Genomic DNA, 17,630 nt, shown 5'->3' on the forward strand with positions numbered 1-17,630 from the left:
ATTTTAAAAACATAGTGCATCTATATTTGGGAATAAAGGGCAGCAGTTTTTCTTTTTTCTTTTTCTATTTTTGTTTTTTTGAGACAGAGTCTCACTATGTCACCTTCAGTAGAGTGTTGTGGTGTCATAGCTCAAGCAACCTTAAACTCTTGGGCTTAAGCAATTCTCTTGCCTCAGTCTCCCAAGTAGCTGGGACTATAGGCACCTGCCACAACACCCAGCTATTTTTTGTTGTAGTTGTCACTGAGCTATGGGTGCCAAGCCAGGGCAGTAGTTTTTGGAAAATCATTCTATTCATATTGACACCACAGAACTCCAAAATAGATTATTGGAAATATCAAAAGATAGCTATAGAATGTTATTTATTCTGCAACATAGTTTATGTTCAAATTTTTATGTATTTATGCACATGTATATGATTGTAACTGCAGATTAAAAACAAGTGGTTAACTTACAGCTGGGGACAGGCAAAGGTTGGAGACATGGTGAAATCAAGGGGGTTTTTTGCTTCCTTTATGTTGTCTGGTATTTTAAAATGAAAATGTAGCCATATATTAAGGATGTAATTTTTAAAACTCCCCAAAAGTAAATGTGGCAACCTCAAAAGTTTATTTAAACTTATCTTAGAAAGATTTGAATGTTTTTCAATCTTATTAAAAATCATAAAAGTATTTCAAACATTAAACGGTAGTGCTGGATCAGAAACATATATGTTTAAGATACCTGATGAAATGTCAATGTTATGCAACTCATCAAGAACCTTCTGGGAAGATTAAGGGTCCCGTGAAGAAACAGTGTTTCCGTCAATAGTAAACCTTACTTTCGGCTTCTTTTGCAGAAACTCTGTATAGCATTTTTGCCCAGGGATAAATTTGAAAGATCTCCATATCTCATTATAATGTCTTGGAAAGCGCCTGAAACTTGGGACCACCACAGCTTCCTTATACATGTACGATATTTGGTTATTTGAGAAGCTGTCCACATAAGAGGGAACATAGTCACACGCCCAAAGATTGAAATTTCTTGAAAGATGTTGTCTTCTATCTGGGGAGACCTTCTTATGTCCCAGGCCCTGAAAAGAATTACGAGAAGGTTAGGAGGAAGATATGCAAGGCTACATAGTTCTGAGGTTTTTATTAACACCAGATATATGACATAGGTATGTTTAAATGCACCACATGACAACCATTCCAAGATCCCCTTCATCAACCTGTTAAAGGCTATAAATCCTGGGGACACTTATAACATCCTGGGGACGTTTGGTTATTGTGCTCACAGCCTGCTGGTGCCACCAAGAGAACTGGACTTTCAGAGAAACAGAAGGCAGAAGTAGAAAGAGTCCAGCCAGGAGCAGCCTATTAACCAGCCCAGGGGCCTCAGGTGGGTTCCTGAATTCCCCCGGCTCCCTAGCTGCCTCCCAGCCCTCTGTGAGCAGATGGGTCTCGCTCTGATAAATCTATGAGCCTGGATTCCTTCCCAGCCCCAAGAACTCCCTAAAAGAAGCAGTTACCTTTGGGTCTCCACCCACAGCCTTCTTCCGTAACTCTCAGCACCTTACGTGTGAACCCTAGAATTGCTGTGTATTCAAAAATTCAATTTGGTCACAACTATTTGAAAACTAGGCAGAAAATGGTATATGGACACAAAAGATGGAAAGAAAATAGACATTTGATTACCTAGGCTTTACGTCAGTAAAATAAGTTCGTCTGTTAGGAAGGGTCAGTGTGGAGCTTGCAAAACAGGAGAACAACGGCACTCTCAAAGTAGGGTAATTTGAGGGGAGTTTATAAGGATCTACCTACACATGTGGGTACATGTAGGAAGCCCTGTGCAATGGCTCCAGGTCCCGCAATCGGAGCAGGAATGAAGCCCATATAGATGAGCCCCCAGGGCCAGAGTGGGAGGAAAGGGGGAGAGCAGCTGGAGGACACACAAGGATGCCAGCACAGTGTCCCGCGCCCTTCGAAAACCTTACTTGTGGATACCAGGGGAGAGAGCTGGGAGGCTTGTAGCAAGCTAAACTTTCACAATCAAGTCTAAATACTTACAGATAATGTGACTATGAAATTAATTGGAATTTTAAGTAAGAATTCACAGAAACAAGGGAAGCGAGCAAGGAATGAAGGAAAGGAGGGAAAGAAAAGAAAGAATGAAAGGAAATAAACTAGACCTAAAATTCCAATTTATGTTAAATTTATTCCTGAGAGAAACTATACAGAGTTTTTGGGAAAGAAGCCAAAAGTAAGGTTACTATTGACAAAAAGCCTGCTTCTTCACTGTGCCCTTACTCCTCCCAGAAGATTTTTGATGAGTTTTGTAATACCAATGTATCATCAGGCACCTTAAAAGTATATGTTTCTTGATCTGTCACTACTGTTTAATTTTTGAAATACTTTCATGATTTTAATAAGATGGAAAGGCATTCAAATTCTTCTAAGATAAAGTTTTGTAATTACATGTTTAAATAAACTTTTCAGATTGCCACACTTAATATATGTTGACATCTTCATTTTAAAATCTCAAACACTACAAAGGAAGACCTAACTGAGAAGTCAGGGCCACTGTTTCAAGCTCCAGGTTGAGGTCCTAGAATGGCACATCCAGGAATTGGAGGAACGTGACCTGGGCCACCAATATAGGAGCCCCTGGGACGGAAAGTGGGTAAGATAAAACACTCTGCATGGCCTGCCTTATTCTTGGGGAAAGCGAAAGATATTAATCTTTATATTAATATGATAAATGTATAATAATATAGTGTTACTATATATATTTTTAAAAACTATACTTGAAGGTAGAATGTTAATAAAACATTCTAAAACAGAGTGAACAAGTAAATTCAACCAACTAGCAAAGTCAGGAGAGGGAGAAAAAAAAAAAAGAAACACATTTCATTGTAGTAAGAGTCAAAAAAAGAAAAGAAGCAAAATATAAACATAATAAATAGGAAACATAAAAACAAGACAGCAGAAATGAAAGCAAAATATAAATTGTCATAATAATGTAAATGGGTTAAATTCTCATATAAAGAAAAAGACTCCTAGATTTTTTTAAAGCATGCTATATTTTTCTTTTTTCTTTTCCTTTTTCTTTCTTTTTTTTTTGAGACAGAGTCTCACATTGTTGTCCTCAGTAGAGTGCCATGGAGTCACAGCTCAACCTCAAACTCTTGGGCTTAAGTGATTCTCTTGCCTCAGCCTCCCAAGTAGCTGGGGCTACAGGTGCCTGCCACAATGCCCAGCTATTTTTAGAGAGGGGGGGTCTCGCTCTGCCACAGGCTGGACTCAAACCTGTGAGCTCAGGCAATTTACCCACCTCGGCCTCCCAGAGTGCTAGGATTACAGGCGTGCCACCATGACTGGCCTCATGCTGTATTTTTCTTCTTTGTGAAAACATTCTTTCTTCTTTCCTTTCCTTTTCTTTTTTTCTTTCTTTCCTTTCTTTTCTCTCTTTTTCTTTTTTAGAGACAGAGTCTCAGTTTGTCCCCCTCAATAGAGTGCCATGAGTCACAGCTTGCTCTACTCACTGAGCCACAGGCACCGCCCTTTTTTTTTTTTTTTTTTGAAACAAGGTCTCACAGTCACCGTCACCCAGGCTGATGCAATGATGGGGTCATAGCTCGCTACAGCCTCATGGCTTAAGGTGTTAAAGCATATGGAGAGGGACACTTCATATTGATAAATGGAAAAAGCCACCAAGCAAATAAAACAACCATGAATTTTTATTCAGAAAGATAAGGTATTAAACTATTTAAGGCAAAAAAATCTTTAGAAATTCAAGAATAATCTTAGAAGCCTAAATTGACACAAGAAGATAAAAAGTAAGAAAAGGTGATGAAAGATTTGAGAAACATAATTAACAGCTCTAAATTAATAAATACAAAGAATTTTGTAACCAACAGGGGGAAATATATATGCTTTGTAAATACCCATGGAACACTTGTTAAAATTAATCACAGATGTACATCGCTATGAAAGTTTTGAGACAGACTGTTTTATGGTCCATTATTTCACTTCCAAGAAACATTCCACAGCATCCTTTTGGATTCATCCATGCAAGTTTCAACTTGCTTGGCTTATGGATGTTGCTGGGAAGGCTTCATTTGTTTCTGCCCACACAGCTTTTACATTTCTCCATTTTTGTGTATCTCAAAACTTTTGTAATGACCCATATAAGGACAAGAAAAATAATCCCATGATTCAAAAAGTAGAAATTATAGATTGTACTCTTTAAAGTTTACTATAACACATAAAACTAGATATTAGCAACAAATAGATGATCTTAAAAAATTCCAACCATATAGAAAATTAGAAACCTTCTTCCAGAAATTTTTTAGTAAAAAGAGAAATTAAAATAATTAAATCATAGACTATTTGGAAGCAAATAGTAATAATAAGATCTTAATTAGAAGCATCTTTGGGTGTAGCCAAAGCAATAATCTGAATAATATTCATAGTTTTAATAAATTTATTAACAAAAATAATTGCAACTATCTGAACCACACATTCAACCGAAAAAATTTAAAAGAACAACAAAATAAGAGTATTTTAAGAGCTATTATACCAGTAACTTTGAAATGAATTAGATAAATTTTAGACAAATAAGCCTTAGCAAAATCTACCCAAAAAGAAGTAGAAAGATTGATAATCAAAGGCGAAATGGGAAAAGTAATAGAAAACTAACTCTGAAGAAAATATCAAATTCAAGTAATTTTGTGGGCAAATTTTATCTTTCATTAAACTGAAAATATAAATGTTATATAAACTATTCAGAACATAAAGTTGGAAAGCTTCCAGGGCTTTCTGTGAGAGTATTATAACCCTGGGAAAATATATGTGATAGAATCCTGTTTACATCATTAACAAGATGTACATTTATGTATGTATTTTCACGTGTGAATTGTGAAAATTCTCAGATTCTACCCATCAAACCATTATTAGCAACAAATTATCAAGGTGAGATTGTGAAGAAGGAAAAATAAGGGTGTGAAGTGTATTTTTAATTTTAAATAACTTTACATTATCTAAATTTTTAAAGGACATATGTTACTTTGGTTATTTGCAAAACAATGTTAAACATTCCATTTAGAGAGTTGGGCAATGAGGGGCTTCTGATTCTGTTTTTAACGCTCTGCCAGCAGCAAACCCTATTTTTTTAGGTTAAGCCACTTCAGTTTAGTTGAGTCATTGTAGCTGAGAGGAAAGGGGAAATTTGGGCCAAAAGAAGAGTAATTAGCCCATGGGTTTGCTGTAAGGGTTGAATGAGAGACTATGAAATAGTATGAAATGCTGGTATATTGCAAACACCTGATTTGGGGCATCATTAACTTCATCACCGTGGGCGCTCAGGTTGAGTAGGGAGCCTCAGAGATCAGTGACATTCTTTTTTTTTTTTATTGTTGGGGATTCATTGAGGGTACAATAAGCCAGGTTACACTGATTGCAATTGTTAGGTAAAGTCCCTCTTGCAATCATGTCTTGCCCCCATAAAGTGTGACACACACCAAGAGATCAGTGACATTCTTTACCACCTGGCATGTGTTTACCTTGTGTTGGCCAGTCTGGTGGCTGCTAGCTTGACATGTGAGTCATCCAAATTGATATGTAAGGTAAGTGTAAAATACGAACTGGATTTTAAAGACTAAGTTTGAGAAAAGGAATGTAAATGTCTCATTAATTTTTATATAGATTAGGCCAGGCACGGTGGCTCACACCTGTAATCCCAGCACTCTGGGAGGCCGAGGGAAGTGGATTGCTCAAGCTCAGGAGTTCAAGACTAGCCTCTTACAAGGAAGTATTGTCTGACCCAGAGTGAGACCCTGTCTCTACTAAAAATAGAAAAAGCTAGGCAAAAAACTAGGTGGGCATTGTGCCAGATGATTGTAGTCCCTTACTTAAGAGACAAGAGAATTGCTTCAGTTCAAGAGTTTGTTGCTGTGAGCTATGATGCCATGGCACTCTACCCAGGTACAACCAAGTGAGACGCTGTCTCAAAAAAAAAGAAAAAAAATTATATTGATTACATGTTGAACTGATAAATTGGGGAATTACTGAGTTAAATAAAATATATTATTACATTTCATTTCATCTGTTTCTTTTTCCTTAATGTGGCTACTAAAAAAATTTAAATTACATATGCAGCTTGCAATGTATTTCCATCACACAGGGCCGTGCCAGCCACCATGCTGTCAGACTTTGTTTCCTGGTGATGAGGAACTTGAGTGCTTCTAGAAAAAAAGGCAACCCAGTGCTTCTAGAAAAAAATTAAGAACCCCTTCCTTACATTATATGCATATCCCTCGCTCCAACCTGTCCTGGCTCTGCCATCCAGAAACACACATAGCAGTCCCTCCGTCCCATGGAAAATCTTTGCAAGGCTCACAACAATCTGTGGGAAGGCACTGTGAGAATTATAAAGCACAGACACCTCGTCAGAAAGCCGATGTGGACTTTGAAAGCTGCATAGAACTTTGAGATCTTTGAGCGTCTTTTTTGTAGCCTGTTATGAGGCTAGTTTAAGACCTTGCTTTGGGCTGACCTTGTTCTGGTTTTAAGGTCAGTCCTGTCTTCGGTACATCTCAGAAGATCTAGAGCCCTCATGTCACTCCCTGTTTTATCAGTAATTTGAAAAGCAATACTCACGGAGTCAAAGTAGTAAACAGTGTTCTCAAAACTGTGCCGATTGTCATGAACAGAGAAGGGGAAGTTGTTATTTACTGCTTGCTGAAAAAGAGCATGGAAGAGATGAAACGGCAGAGTCAGAACTGAAGTCAGAACTGGTGTGGAAGGAGGACGGTGAGGCCAAGATAGATGGAGCAAACAGCCCAAGACCGCAAGGATGAAAACGGGCCCCTCAGCTTAGGGCTTGGAAACTCCACCTTCTTGCCAGCGTTCTAAACATCATGTAAATTCTCCTTCAAAACACTTTATGTGGAGGCAGGGATAGAAAGGTGAGTAGGCTGATAGAGCCAAAACCTGGGTATGGCTTTTGAGGCCATGTAGACCAACTTCTTCATCTGATCAATAGGGATCCCAGAAGACCAGGGACAAGGTCATAGGGTGAGTCTGGCAGGTGCAAAGTCAACACCTGCTTCTCCTTCCTGCCACTGCAGTGTCCCCAAAGTTGCTCATGAATCAGCTGGGAAGACAGACCATGTATGTTTATGAACTATGAGCTGTAACAAATTCTTGTCCCTGGAAGGGGCCTAACCTGATGGTCTGGACCAGTAGGCAGGCCCTTCTGGAGAGTACCAGGCTATGGGACTGGGGATACTACCAGCCCTAAGGGTCCAGGGATGGAAAATGAGCCGTCTCTTACAAGGAAGTATTGTCTGGCCAAAACCGCCAGTGGTGCCTTACCCTCAAGGCTCCACAGCCTCATGTAGCTGTGGCCAGAGCTCTGGACTCACCTTCTCCCGGATTCTGTATATTGGTGGTAGCTTCTCCTCCACTTGCCGAGACATCTGTGGACACTGAGGCTCTTTTAACATAGCAGTTGTGATGGATTCTGGTGTCCTCTGCATTAGTCCAATGTGAGGGAACTGGAAAAATAGCAAAAAAGGCTTGATTAAAACCAGATACATCTGAATCCGTTAACCAAGTATCTGGACTTCCTCTGTATCATGATTAAGATGCAATTTGGGTGCTTCTGGCGTGCAAAGGAAATGGCATAATTTTTGTAATTTTCAAGTTTTCTTTCCAAGACAAAAAACATTGTAATGGCCCAGAGCCATCACTGCTGGTTGGTTCAAGTTACAGGGGCCACCCCTGCTATGCTTGAGCCTGGCAGTGGTTCTGCAGCCTGAGAAGGGGTGTGGCCCTTAGAGAGTGAGCAGATGTGTCCAAGAAGACAGATATGTGTTATCTGAGATCTCCTCTGGTCAGGGAGCTCCCAGGACTTGGCGCCTGGGATCCAACCCAAGGGTACGGGGAGAGCTGACTACCAGCAGTGGAGGTGTGAGGCCAGGAGAAGGGGAGGAGCAAGGGCTCCAGCCGACCCTCCACTGGGAATGTGGGATGGTAGAGGGTGGGGGAGAAAAGGAGATGGAAGGGCATGAAGCAAGAAGAGTGAGGACAAGGAGTATATTTGGGGGTTCCCTTGCGATCTGCCTATAAAAGGGTGGGGAAGCAGCAGCCTGAGCAGAGGGAGGCAGTCCCAACCAGGGCCTCAGCCAATGCTTCAGGGAGTTCTGGGTGGGGGATGGCCCCTGGGAGTTGGGGCAAGGCAACCTGGCCTCTATACATCTAATAGATCAGTTATTGGAAGTCTGATGCCAGGAAGAGGGGGTGGTCTTGGGAAGGCAGCTCTCTTCAGCCAAGGGAGCCTTTGGGGTGGATGGGGGGTCCTGCTGTCCATGGCCAGAGCAAGGAGTCCTTTCTTCCTGGAGGAGATTTTCCTGGCACTTCATGGCCACAGCAGCTCCACCCAATTTATGTAAATGTCATCTCTCTTTTTTGTTTTTGTTTTTTCTTTTTTGAGACAGTGTCACTATGTTGCCCTTGGTAGAGTGCTGTGCTGTCACAGCTCACAGCAACCTCCAACTCTTGGGCTTAAGTGATTCTCTTGCCTCAGCCTCCCAAGTAGCCGGGACTGTAGGTCCCCGCCACAACGCCGGGCTATTTTTTGTTATAATTGTCATTGTTTAGCTGGCCTAGGCTGGGTTCGAACCCACCATCCTTGGTGTATGTGGCTAGCGCTGTAACCACTGTGCTACGGGCCCCAAGCCTGAATGTTGTCTCTTACAAGCCGCCTTAACAGAGTGACCTCTCAAGCAGGGATCTCTAGGAGATGAATGAATGGACATTAAAATAAGCAAAGGATGAGCCCCAACTCTTGGTGGAAATGCCCACCCAAGGAGAAAGCAGCACAATGTGGTGGGGACGCAGGCTGCAGGTGCAGGGGGGCCCGAGGCCTGTACCAGCCCCTTCTCTTACTTGGTGAGCCTGATGCAAGACACTGAACTTTTATGAGCCTCAGTGTCCCCACCTGTGAAATGGGAATGATAATAAGAGCTACCTAATCTGGTAGATTTGACTAGAAAAGAAGATGCCTGCACCCCGGTAGTGCTCACTGTCTGCATGTTCTATTTTTGTTCACAGCTATCCCCTCCCCTGTCCCTATTCCTCTTCCTTCTTTTGGAATCTAATGACCTTGGCCAACATTGCCATCTCTGTCTCTCCCGTCCTTCTCAAGTCCCAACATAACTGTATATTCACTCAGGTGACTTGTGAACGTCTGCACGAGAGCGTGGTTAGCAGGCTGCCGCCTCTAAGAAGCTGGGCGGATGACGCCACGTGTGCTGGATACAGGTGGTGCCTTCTCTGCAGGACGGTGGAGAATTCTTTGAGAAGCCGCGGACTAGACAACACGTAGCAGTGGGCGCGTAGGGAACAGGAGGAAAGAAACAGAAGGACATCTCCATCCCAGCACCATTTCAGTCTTCCACGCCCACGACAACCACACGTGATGTCCCAGAGCACGCCAAATAAAAGAACTCCCATAGTGCACATTGGAATGGATCTGTCTGGGGTGAGGAGAGTAGGAATGGGGGGGGGAGGTCAAAGGCTATAAAGCACCCCCGTGAACCAACACGGCTTCCAGTGCACAAACGCTCCCCAGCCCCTGCCGGGAACTGGGAAGGGGTCAGAGAGTGAGGGGTCCGTCTTCCCACTCACCAGCATTGTGTACATGTGTATATTGCATTGTCTTCTTTCCCACCACATAAATAAACGTATTTGTTCCTGGTTAGAGTTGTAATACATACTCTCGGCTTAAAGAAAAAATAAGCTTTAACAATAAGGAAGAACATGAAAGAAAGAAGTAAAAAAAAACCTCCTGTAATCCTGTCACGCTTTCCTTAACTATTCAGTGACCATCCTTTTCATATATCCTTGTAAGAACAGATACATGTACAATTTTGCATATGTGATGGCATATTACAAAAGTGATTCTTAAAATGTACGAAATACCCTGTCATTTAACAGGAACTTCTGGTTGCTTTCTCTCTCCCCCCGTGTCACCTCTACTCCCACCCAGATCACAATACTAACAACTGAGCTTTCCTATGATCATCTGCAAACACACACCTATACACGTCAGAACACTGATACTGCTTTACAAAAATCCAATCATGTTCTATAATCCCAGCATTTTGGGAGGCCGAGGTGGGCGGATTGCTTGAGCTTAGGAGTTTGAGACCAGCCTGAGCAACAGCTAAACCCCATCTCTAAAAATAGCTGAGCGTGGTGGCAGGCGCCTTTAGTTCCAGCTACTCCGGAGGCTGAGCCAAGAGGATCGCTTGAGCCCAAGAATTTGAGGTTGCTGTGAGCTAGAACACCATGGCACTCTACCAAGGGAGACAAAGTAAGACTCTGTCTCAAAAGACAGAACAACAAAAAAACCGAGATCATGTTGTACACATCGCTTCACACCGCGCTTTTCTCACTTAACAATATACTCTAGAAATCGTTTCCAAGTCACTCTGTGTATTTCTAATTCACTCTATATTCTATTTTTTAAATGTTTTCAAATAATTATTTCTGAAAGGTAAATATAAATAATACAAAGAGCCTTTGGGCTGATATCCTTTCCCAACGCCCCTACTCTGGTCTGACTATCAGGGGTCCTCAAACTATGGCCCGCGGACCACATAAGGCAGTGTGATTGTATTTGTTCCCGTTTTGTTTTTTACTTCAAAATAAGATATGTGCAGTATGCATAGGAATTTGTTCATAGTTTTTTTTTAACTATAGTCCAGCCCTCCAACGGTCTGAGGGACAGTGAACTGGCCCCCTGTTTAAAAAGTTTGAGGACCTCTGGCTAAATCGACACATCTCTCTGGAAAGCTTTGGAAAAGCAGGCCGTGGGTGGGAAGGTTGTTCTAACGTGGAGAATGACGGCTCTCACCAGTGAAGTGACAACTGACTTGGGTTCATTTGTATTCTGCAAGTCTGTGAACTAAATCGCTGTTTTAAAAAAAAATGGCTCTAGCATTTTAATTTCACTCTTTTAAAATATATATTTAATGGCTATAACATGATAGCTGTGAAATAAACCCTTCTGTTAGGTATTGTAACCGTGAAATATAGCTTTTTAACTAGTTGGCGGTGAAATTTTTGCAGCATTCAATCACTCAGTGACTGAAATATTAAATAGGAAAGTGAAAGTGTGTGGAAAAAGTCTTTTCTATCCAGCAACATCCAGATTACAACCAGCAAGGTCAACTGCAAAATGACTGTCACCTCTAATGTGGCAATTACTGTCCTCCCAAATGGGCTGCTGCTGACTCCAAGCCAACAATTTCTTTAATTTTCCCAACTCTTCTACAAGTTACTTTGGAAACTTCATTATCAGCACTATTCCCTTTTTGCTCTTAGGTGCTGACAGCAGAAAGGACTTGTGCCAAGGGCTCGAGTCAATCTCTGGGGGCCAGTGCCTCTCCTCCTAAAACCCCAGCCCTGGGCGGCTTTCTTGTGGTCTTGATAGGAGGATGAAATGAAATGTCTGCCTTGAGATAATGACTCACTTTCTCCCTTACAACGGAACCTGATTTTGGAGTAGCAATGATTATGGCTGCTTAAAAAATACCTCTCCAGACTCCCTTGCAGCTAAGAGGTGGACCCTAAGAGGTGGAAGCCCACATCTGCAATGCAGGACTCTTGGAAAAGCATTGTTTTCTCAGTATGAAAGGACAGACTCAGGTATTTTCTGTCTTGTTGTCCTTTGTCCCCTCATTTTCCTGCCTAGGTTGTGGGCTCATTATTTAGAGGCTGCCACATTAAGGATGGCATAACAGAAAGCTAAAAAGAACCTGGGCTTCTGATGACCGTCTTGAGCAGCTGTGCTGGGCTGCCTGCTGCTGAATTTTATTGTCTCTTGAGAAAGATAAACTCCTGTTTGGTTAAGACAGAGTAGCCAGCCTTTATAATATTCAGTCAAATACAATCCTGACTGATGGATGGTAAAAGGGAAACTAGTTAGTCTGAGAAAACTCTTTTTCTCTTCATGGGCAATTCCCATTATGTAATTTACATTATTTCTCATTTCACTTTGGCTGCCAGGGAACTCAGAGTTAAATTTAATGCTAAAATATCTGAAACACGGGCCATTATGTCATATATTATCTGTTATATATTTTCCTAGTCTCAGCCTCTTATTCTTTTTTTTTTTTTGTAGAGACAGAGTCTCACTATACTGCCCTCGGGTAGAGTGCCGTGGCGTCACACGGCTCACAGCAACCTCTAACTCCTGGGCTTAAGCGATTCTCTTGCCTCAGCCTCCCAAGCAGCTGGGACTACAGGCACCCGCCACAACGCCCGGCTATTTTTTTTTTTTTGTTGCAGTTTGGCCGGGGCTGGGTTTGAACCCGCCACCCTCAGCATATGGGGCCGGCGCCCTACTCACTGAGCCACAGGCACCGCCCATCAGCCTCTTATTCTAAAATATATTTAATCTGGTTATGAATTTTTGCTTCAATTATACTTCAGCATTTTATTGTATATATTTTCCATACATTAAATGTTTGTGGAATGAAACAGGGTATAATTTTTGGTGTGTGTGTACATATATAAACACATACATACACAACGCATGTGTTATAGTTAGCAAGTATCGAGAAGTTACTATGTGGGCATGCATTCTACTGAGCACTCCTGAATGGATCTTTGATCCCCACAATAGCCCTCTCCCCTTGGGACATTATGCTTAAATTCTGTGGACAAAGAAGCTGAGATTTAGAAAAACTAAGCTATTTAGCCAAGGTTATGTCCAAGTGGGAAAATTAGTCCTTTTTTTTTTTGCAGTTTTTTTTTGGCTGGGGCTAGGTTTGAACCCACCACCTCTGGCATATGGGGCCAGCACCCTATTCCTTTGAGCCACAGGCGCTGCCCATCAGTCCATTTTTCAAAGCCTTCAGACCCAAACTTGCTGAAGTCTTTTCCGTTCTTTTTTCTTCTTTTAAACAAAAAGTTTAAAACCGTTTTCTACCTATTGCTGCCCTCAAATAAGTTGACCTCAGGTTTTTCTCTGACTCTGTCTCTCGTTGTAAGTGTAGGGAGGGTGTCAGCAACAGTCCACTGCTGGGATTCCCCCTTTACCTCTTTGTGAATGAAGTGTAGAAATTAGAAAGGGACAAGACCTGTCAGTACATGAAATATACACAGCAAAGAGAAAATCAGAGAAGCGCTTGAGCCACCAAGGCTGAGACCTAACACTTGGCTGTGACCCAAATGTGTCTTGGAGATGGTAGAATAGCAATAAATTCCCCTGGGCTTTGTAAGCCGTATCAAGGGAGAGGAGCCTAGGGAAGAGCCTGAAGCTGGAAAGCGAAGTTTTCAAATGATGTGTCCTAAAAACTTCCTTCACAGTCCGGTGGCACTAAGGGAATTAGGTTGTGAGCCGACAGAAAAGTGTTTAGAGATTTCTAGTATAACATGGATTCCTTCAACAAACGTTTGTTGAGTGCCCCCTACCTCCAGATTCTATTCCAGGCATTGAAGAGGTCTGTGGATAAAAAGGGCCGGAATCCCGGCCCTCACGGAGCTCATATTCTAGCAAGGGAAGACACAGCATGCACGCAATAGGAGTTACGGAGAACGTTAGAGGACAGGTGTCACAGAAAAAGGAAAAAGAACAGAGGGCAGCACACAAGGCTCCAGTGTGCTGAGCATTTCACGTGCATTATTTCATTCAATCCTCCTACGAATGCTAGGAGATTCCCTTTTCACAGATGAAGGAACTAAGGTCAAGGAAAATGAAGTGATTTGTCCAAGGTTATGCCGTGGTCGGTAGCAGAAGCAGGATGTGAATCAGTTCTGTGCCCCTGATCACCCCCATGTGGCACGAGAAAGGGCCTCGGGGTACGGTCCTCCTTACCCATCTTCCATCCTTGTCCAAAGGTGGGTTGAAGCGTCTCCCTTTGGCCATTCTCTCCAGGAAGCCAAAGGGGGCTGAGGTGGCCCCTCACTAGTCCATGGCATCAGCCCTGCCCATGTGGAAGCCCCTCTTCCTCCTCCTCCCTGTACTGATCTTTGCTTCTCAGTCTCTCCCAGGAGAGCCTCCCCAGCCCGGGGTGCCCATTGTTGCCATGGAGTGGGTGCTCACGCATCACAATGGGCGGAGGGGTCCTCTGAGCTCGCTGAGGGTCCCTGCCACTAGGTCCTTGCTGCTGCCTCCCCAAGGTGTGAGGCAAAGAGCCACCATGTTCCAGCTGAGAAAGCCGCATGATCAGGTCAGGCAAGTGAGGACAAGACAATCTTGGGGTAATGGCAAGTTCTTTGTACCCTCCAAGTCCCCAAACCAACAAGTTTGAGTTGGATGTCCCCATGGAAACCATCTGTCCCAAACTTTCCTTGTCAGAGACGTAGACTGAGTCCCAGCCTGGGGGTGACTTTGTTCACGTCAGTAACATGGCTGCGCTTGGGACCCAGGCCACCTACCAGCTCCTTCCTTGGCAGCCGCTGTGTCCACGCTCAGACCCAACCATGCGACTCATTTGTAGCCACTCTGACCTGCCCGACACGGCACTGAGGCCACACGGAAGGCACATTCCTGAACCGTTATGCTCGTTGGTCACTGTGCTACACTAAATACTTGGTTTGTTTAATTTTTCCTCTGTGACAACCTGGAAACAAGGGTCACACAGCAACGGATGGGGCACCGGAAGTCACACCAAGGTCATAGGAGAGCTCCAGAGCCCACAAGCCTTTCCAATGGCCACCTGGCCACCCTGAGGCTACAAAGGCTGCTCCCGAAATCTGGCCTTTCTCTCTGGGCTGACATGCCAGTCCCGCCTCCCTGCTGCTTGGCAATGTGCTTCCTGCTTCTCAGGCTTGCTCCTCTTTCTAAGTGCTGTCCCGTGTGAGATAAGAGTAAATGTACAGGGGACTGTGTCCAGCTCTCCCTCTAGCTGAGGTGTTGTGCCCTCACCCCAACCTCCCCCAATCTTCTCCCTGAGTGTTCTAACAAGAGTCACTATGCGGGTGATGCGGGACCTTGCCCTCTGCCAGCACGGTGGGTCCAGGGAGGCAGGCTGCCAGACGCAATGCCAGAGGCTCAATAGTCCTCTTGCAACTGTGATGCCCCCAGTCACATGGTAAGGAGAGAGGAGGAAAAGGGGAGGAAGCCTCCCTGGGTGCCAGGGAGCCACTGTACCAGCTCTAACAGGCAGCCCTGTCCTGTGTGGAATGAACCCTGCCCAGGCTTCCGCTACCCTGCTGGCAAACAGCCTATCCAATACATTTTCAACTTTCCTAGGCACTGCTGTCTCCTCTTGCAAAGTGGCGGCGTAAATGTACCCTCCCAGCAGCTCGAGGGAGTCCTGTTGTCCTGCAGCCTTGCCGAAGCTTGGTATTTCGATCAGGATCAAGTTTGGCTGGGACAGGAAATGTACAATAACAGAGGCTTACCCATGGTAGACATTTGTTCTCTCTGTGTAGACCAAGTCCGGGGGGCGTTCATCCAGCTGTCCAGGGTCCTCAGAGAGGAGGTTCCCTCCTGCCTGTCACACACTGCGGGCCCCAGAGGTGGCATTGGCATCCCAGGCTGCAGGGTGAAAGAAGGGAAGGAGACGTGAAGAGTGTCCCAGTGCATCCTGTCAAACCAGTCCCAGCCCCTTCATCCTGACATCCTCTTCACTGGCTCAGCAGATCCTTCTGAGGAAGAATCTTCCGGGCAGCTGCCCCACAGAACTCCCTCTCATGGGCTTCTGGCACATGGCACAGCTTGCTGGAAGGGGGCTTCACATAACAGGCTCTGTCCAGGCTCACTCTCCAGCTGAAAGCTTTATAACCATGACAAAGACAGAGAACTATTATCAAAGGACACTCAGAGGTTCTGCCACCCGAAGGGGTGTCCTAAGTTTAATTCGAATTTCCTGGAATTCTACTGAGAATACACCTAACTTCCTTCCCCACAGCACCAGCTGGCCAGTGGGGCAGAAGAGGAGGAGGCGTGCCCCCTTCTCCGCATTGTGGGCACACAGGACCCTGCAAAGTGCTTTGTAAACTCTACTGTACCTGGGAAAATTCACAAAGAACACCTATGAAAAGCCCGTCAATGTCTGCTGAGTACTTTTGCATTCACTGTTTTATATAACTTTGGAAACAACCCTAAGAGATGAGCTGGTTATTTTCCTTCTGTATTTCCCCTTCCCTTTCGTTCTTCACCCATCCCTACCCTGTTCTGCACCTGAATCTGACCCATAAGGACTGTATCCCCTATTCCCCTGCCCTTCGGAAGTATCCAGGGAATGAGAAGGGCAGAAAGAGAGCCCAAGGCGGGGGTGTGCTGCTAAACGGTTCACAGCCAGCTCTCCAGAGAAAAGCCTGATTTGTGGTGGCATTTGCCAGTTTCCATGTGGCGTCAATACTTCCACCAGGGTGGATTTCAAGCTGCTGACATGGCTGAACATGGAGTTGGGAAGAGACACGCACAGGAGGCTCCTGTCCATCCCTGGGACGAAGTACTTGTCTTCTGGGCTCTGTCCCTACCAGGCCCCGATTTGGAAGGGGCTGTGTTCCCTCCCTTCCGCAGCTCTTGTGGGGCAGCCCCAGCCCCACAGCTGCAGCTCTCCTCGCTCTGCCTGCCCCTTGGGCACAGGGCGGGGACAAGTTTCCCCACTCTTGCTGGTCCCGGGAGCTGTACCAGCCCTTGTCAGTTCTGGTAACCTTGCCCACATCTCTAGGGGACACCCTGCATTTAGCTCCCTCTGTTGTAGAGGGTGCCATCAATTTCCCTGCAGGGACACTGACTGATACTGAAGCGAATGTTAGTCATCATCACTCTCAGATAGGGAAACGGAGTCTCTCAAAGCAGCTTGCAGTCACGCAGCCAATACAGCAGAACCTCCACAGCTGACCGCCTCCCTGCAGTGACCACCTCCTTAAGTCGACCTAATTTTCATAGACTGCACATGCACCACATAACGTATCAATTTGTGACAGTCCCTTCAGTGGTCCACTTACAGAGATTCTACTGTAGATGGCAGAACCCAAACTAGAGCATAAATACTGAGGCCAAGTTCAATGTCAGCATCAAACAAAGGTCATTCTGTTGCACTTCCTTGACCCTGTTAAATTATTGGGCAGTGACTTTACAAGAGAATTCCTTTTAATTCCCTTAATCTGCATAAAACAGGGCCCATGTAAGGACCCACTACCTGGCCACAGTCCCTCGCCAAGGTGCACTTGCACAGGCCAGAGACGCCATGTGCTAACCTGGTGGCTGTCACCAGTGAAAGCAAAGCAGGACACAGGTGAAGGTGAAGGGCAGGAGCACATTCTGCTTCTCCTGTAGCCTAAGTAAAGGTAAAGTCAGTACAAAGTAAGGAAGCTAAAGGCTCAGAATTTTAAAACCTAAAAAGAGCGCCGTTCCCAGCACAGTATTTTACTTGCAATTGCTTTGTCTTCACCAATGGAGCAGAAAATCTTTTAGAACCAAAATCCCATTTTTAAATATATTTTGCATCTCCTCTGGATTAAGTCTTATGCTCTGTTAAACAAGGTACATGATCATTGGTTAAGGTATATTCCAATTTTTTCCATTCGAATGATCGTTAAAACTTCTCACAACTTTGTCCAAGGAAATCAAAACTGAATAAAGAAAATCTATCCAGGAAAAATGAAATTCCATTTTTC

At 44.2% G+C, this 17,630-nt stretch overlaps 1 protein-coding gene across 1 annotated transcript; it reads right to left on the reverse strand.

The window, feature by feature from the left end:
• Positions 1-772: 772 nt before the first annotated feature.
• TEX36 (testis expressed 36) lies at positions 773-13,952 on the reverse strand. The gene is made up of 4 exons (XM_053583527.1): positions 13,870-13,952; positions 7,406-7,537; positions 6,639-6,719; positions 773-1,072 (listed from the first exon to the last, which is right to left on the reverse strand). Exons 1-4 carry the CDS (start codon positions 13,918-13,920, stop codon positions 773-775), a joined length of 564 nt encoding a protein of 187 aa, XP_053439502.1. The 5' UTR covers positions 13,921-13,952.
• Between the last annotated feature and the right edge of the window lie 3,678 nt (positions 13,953-17,630).

Source organism: Nycticebus coucang, chromosome 3, assembly GCF_027406575.1.
Source record: "Nycticebus coucang isolate mNycCou1 chromosome 3, mNycCou1.pri, whole genome shotgun sequence".
NCBI classification, from domain to species: Eukaryota; Metazoa; Chordata; class Mammalia; order Primates; family Lorisidae; genus Nycticebus; species Nycticebus coucang.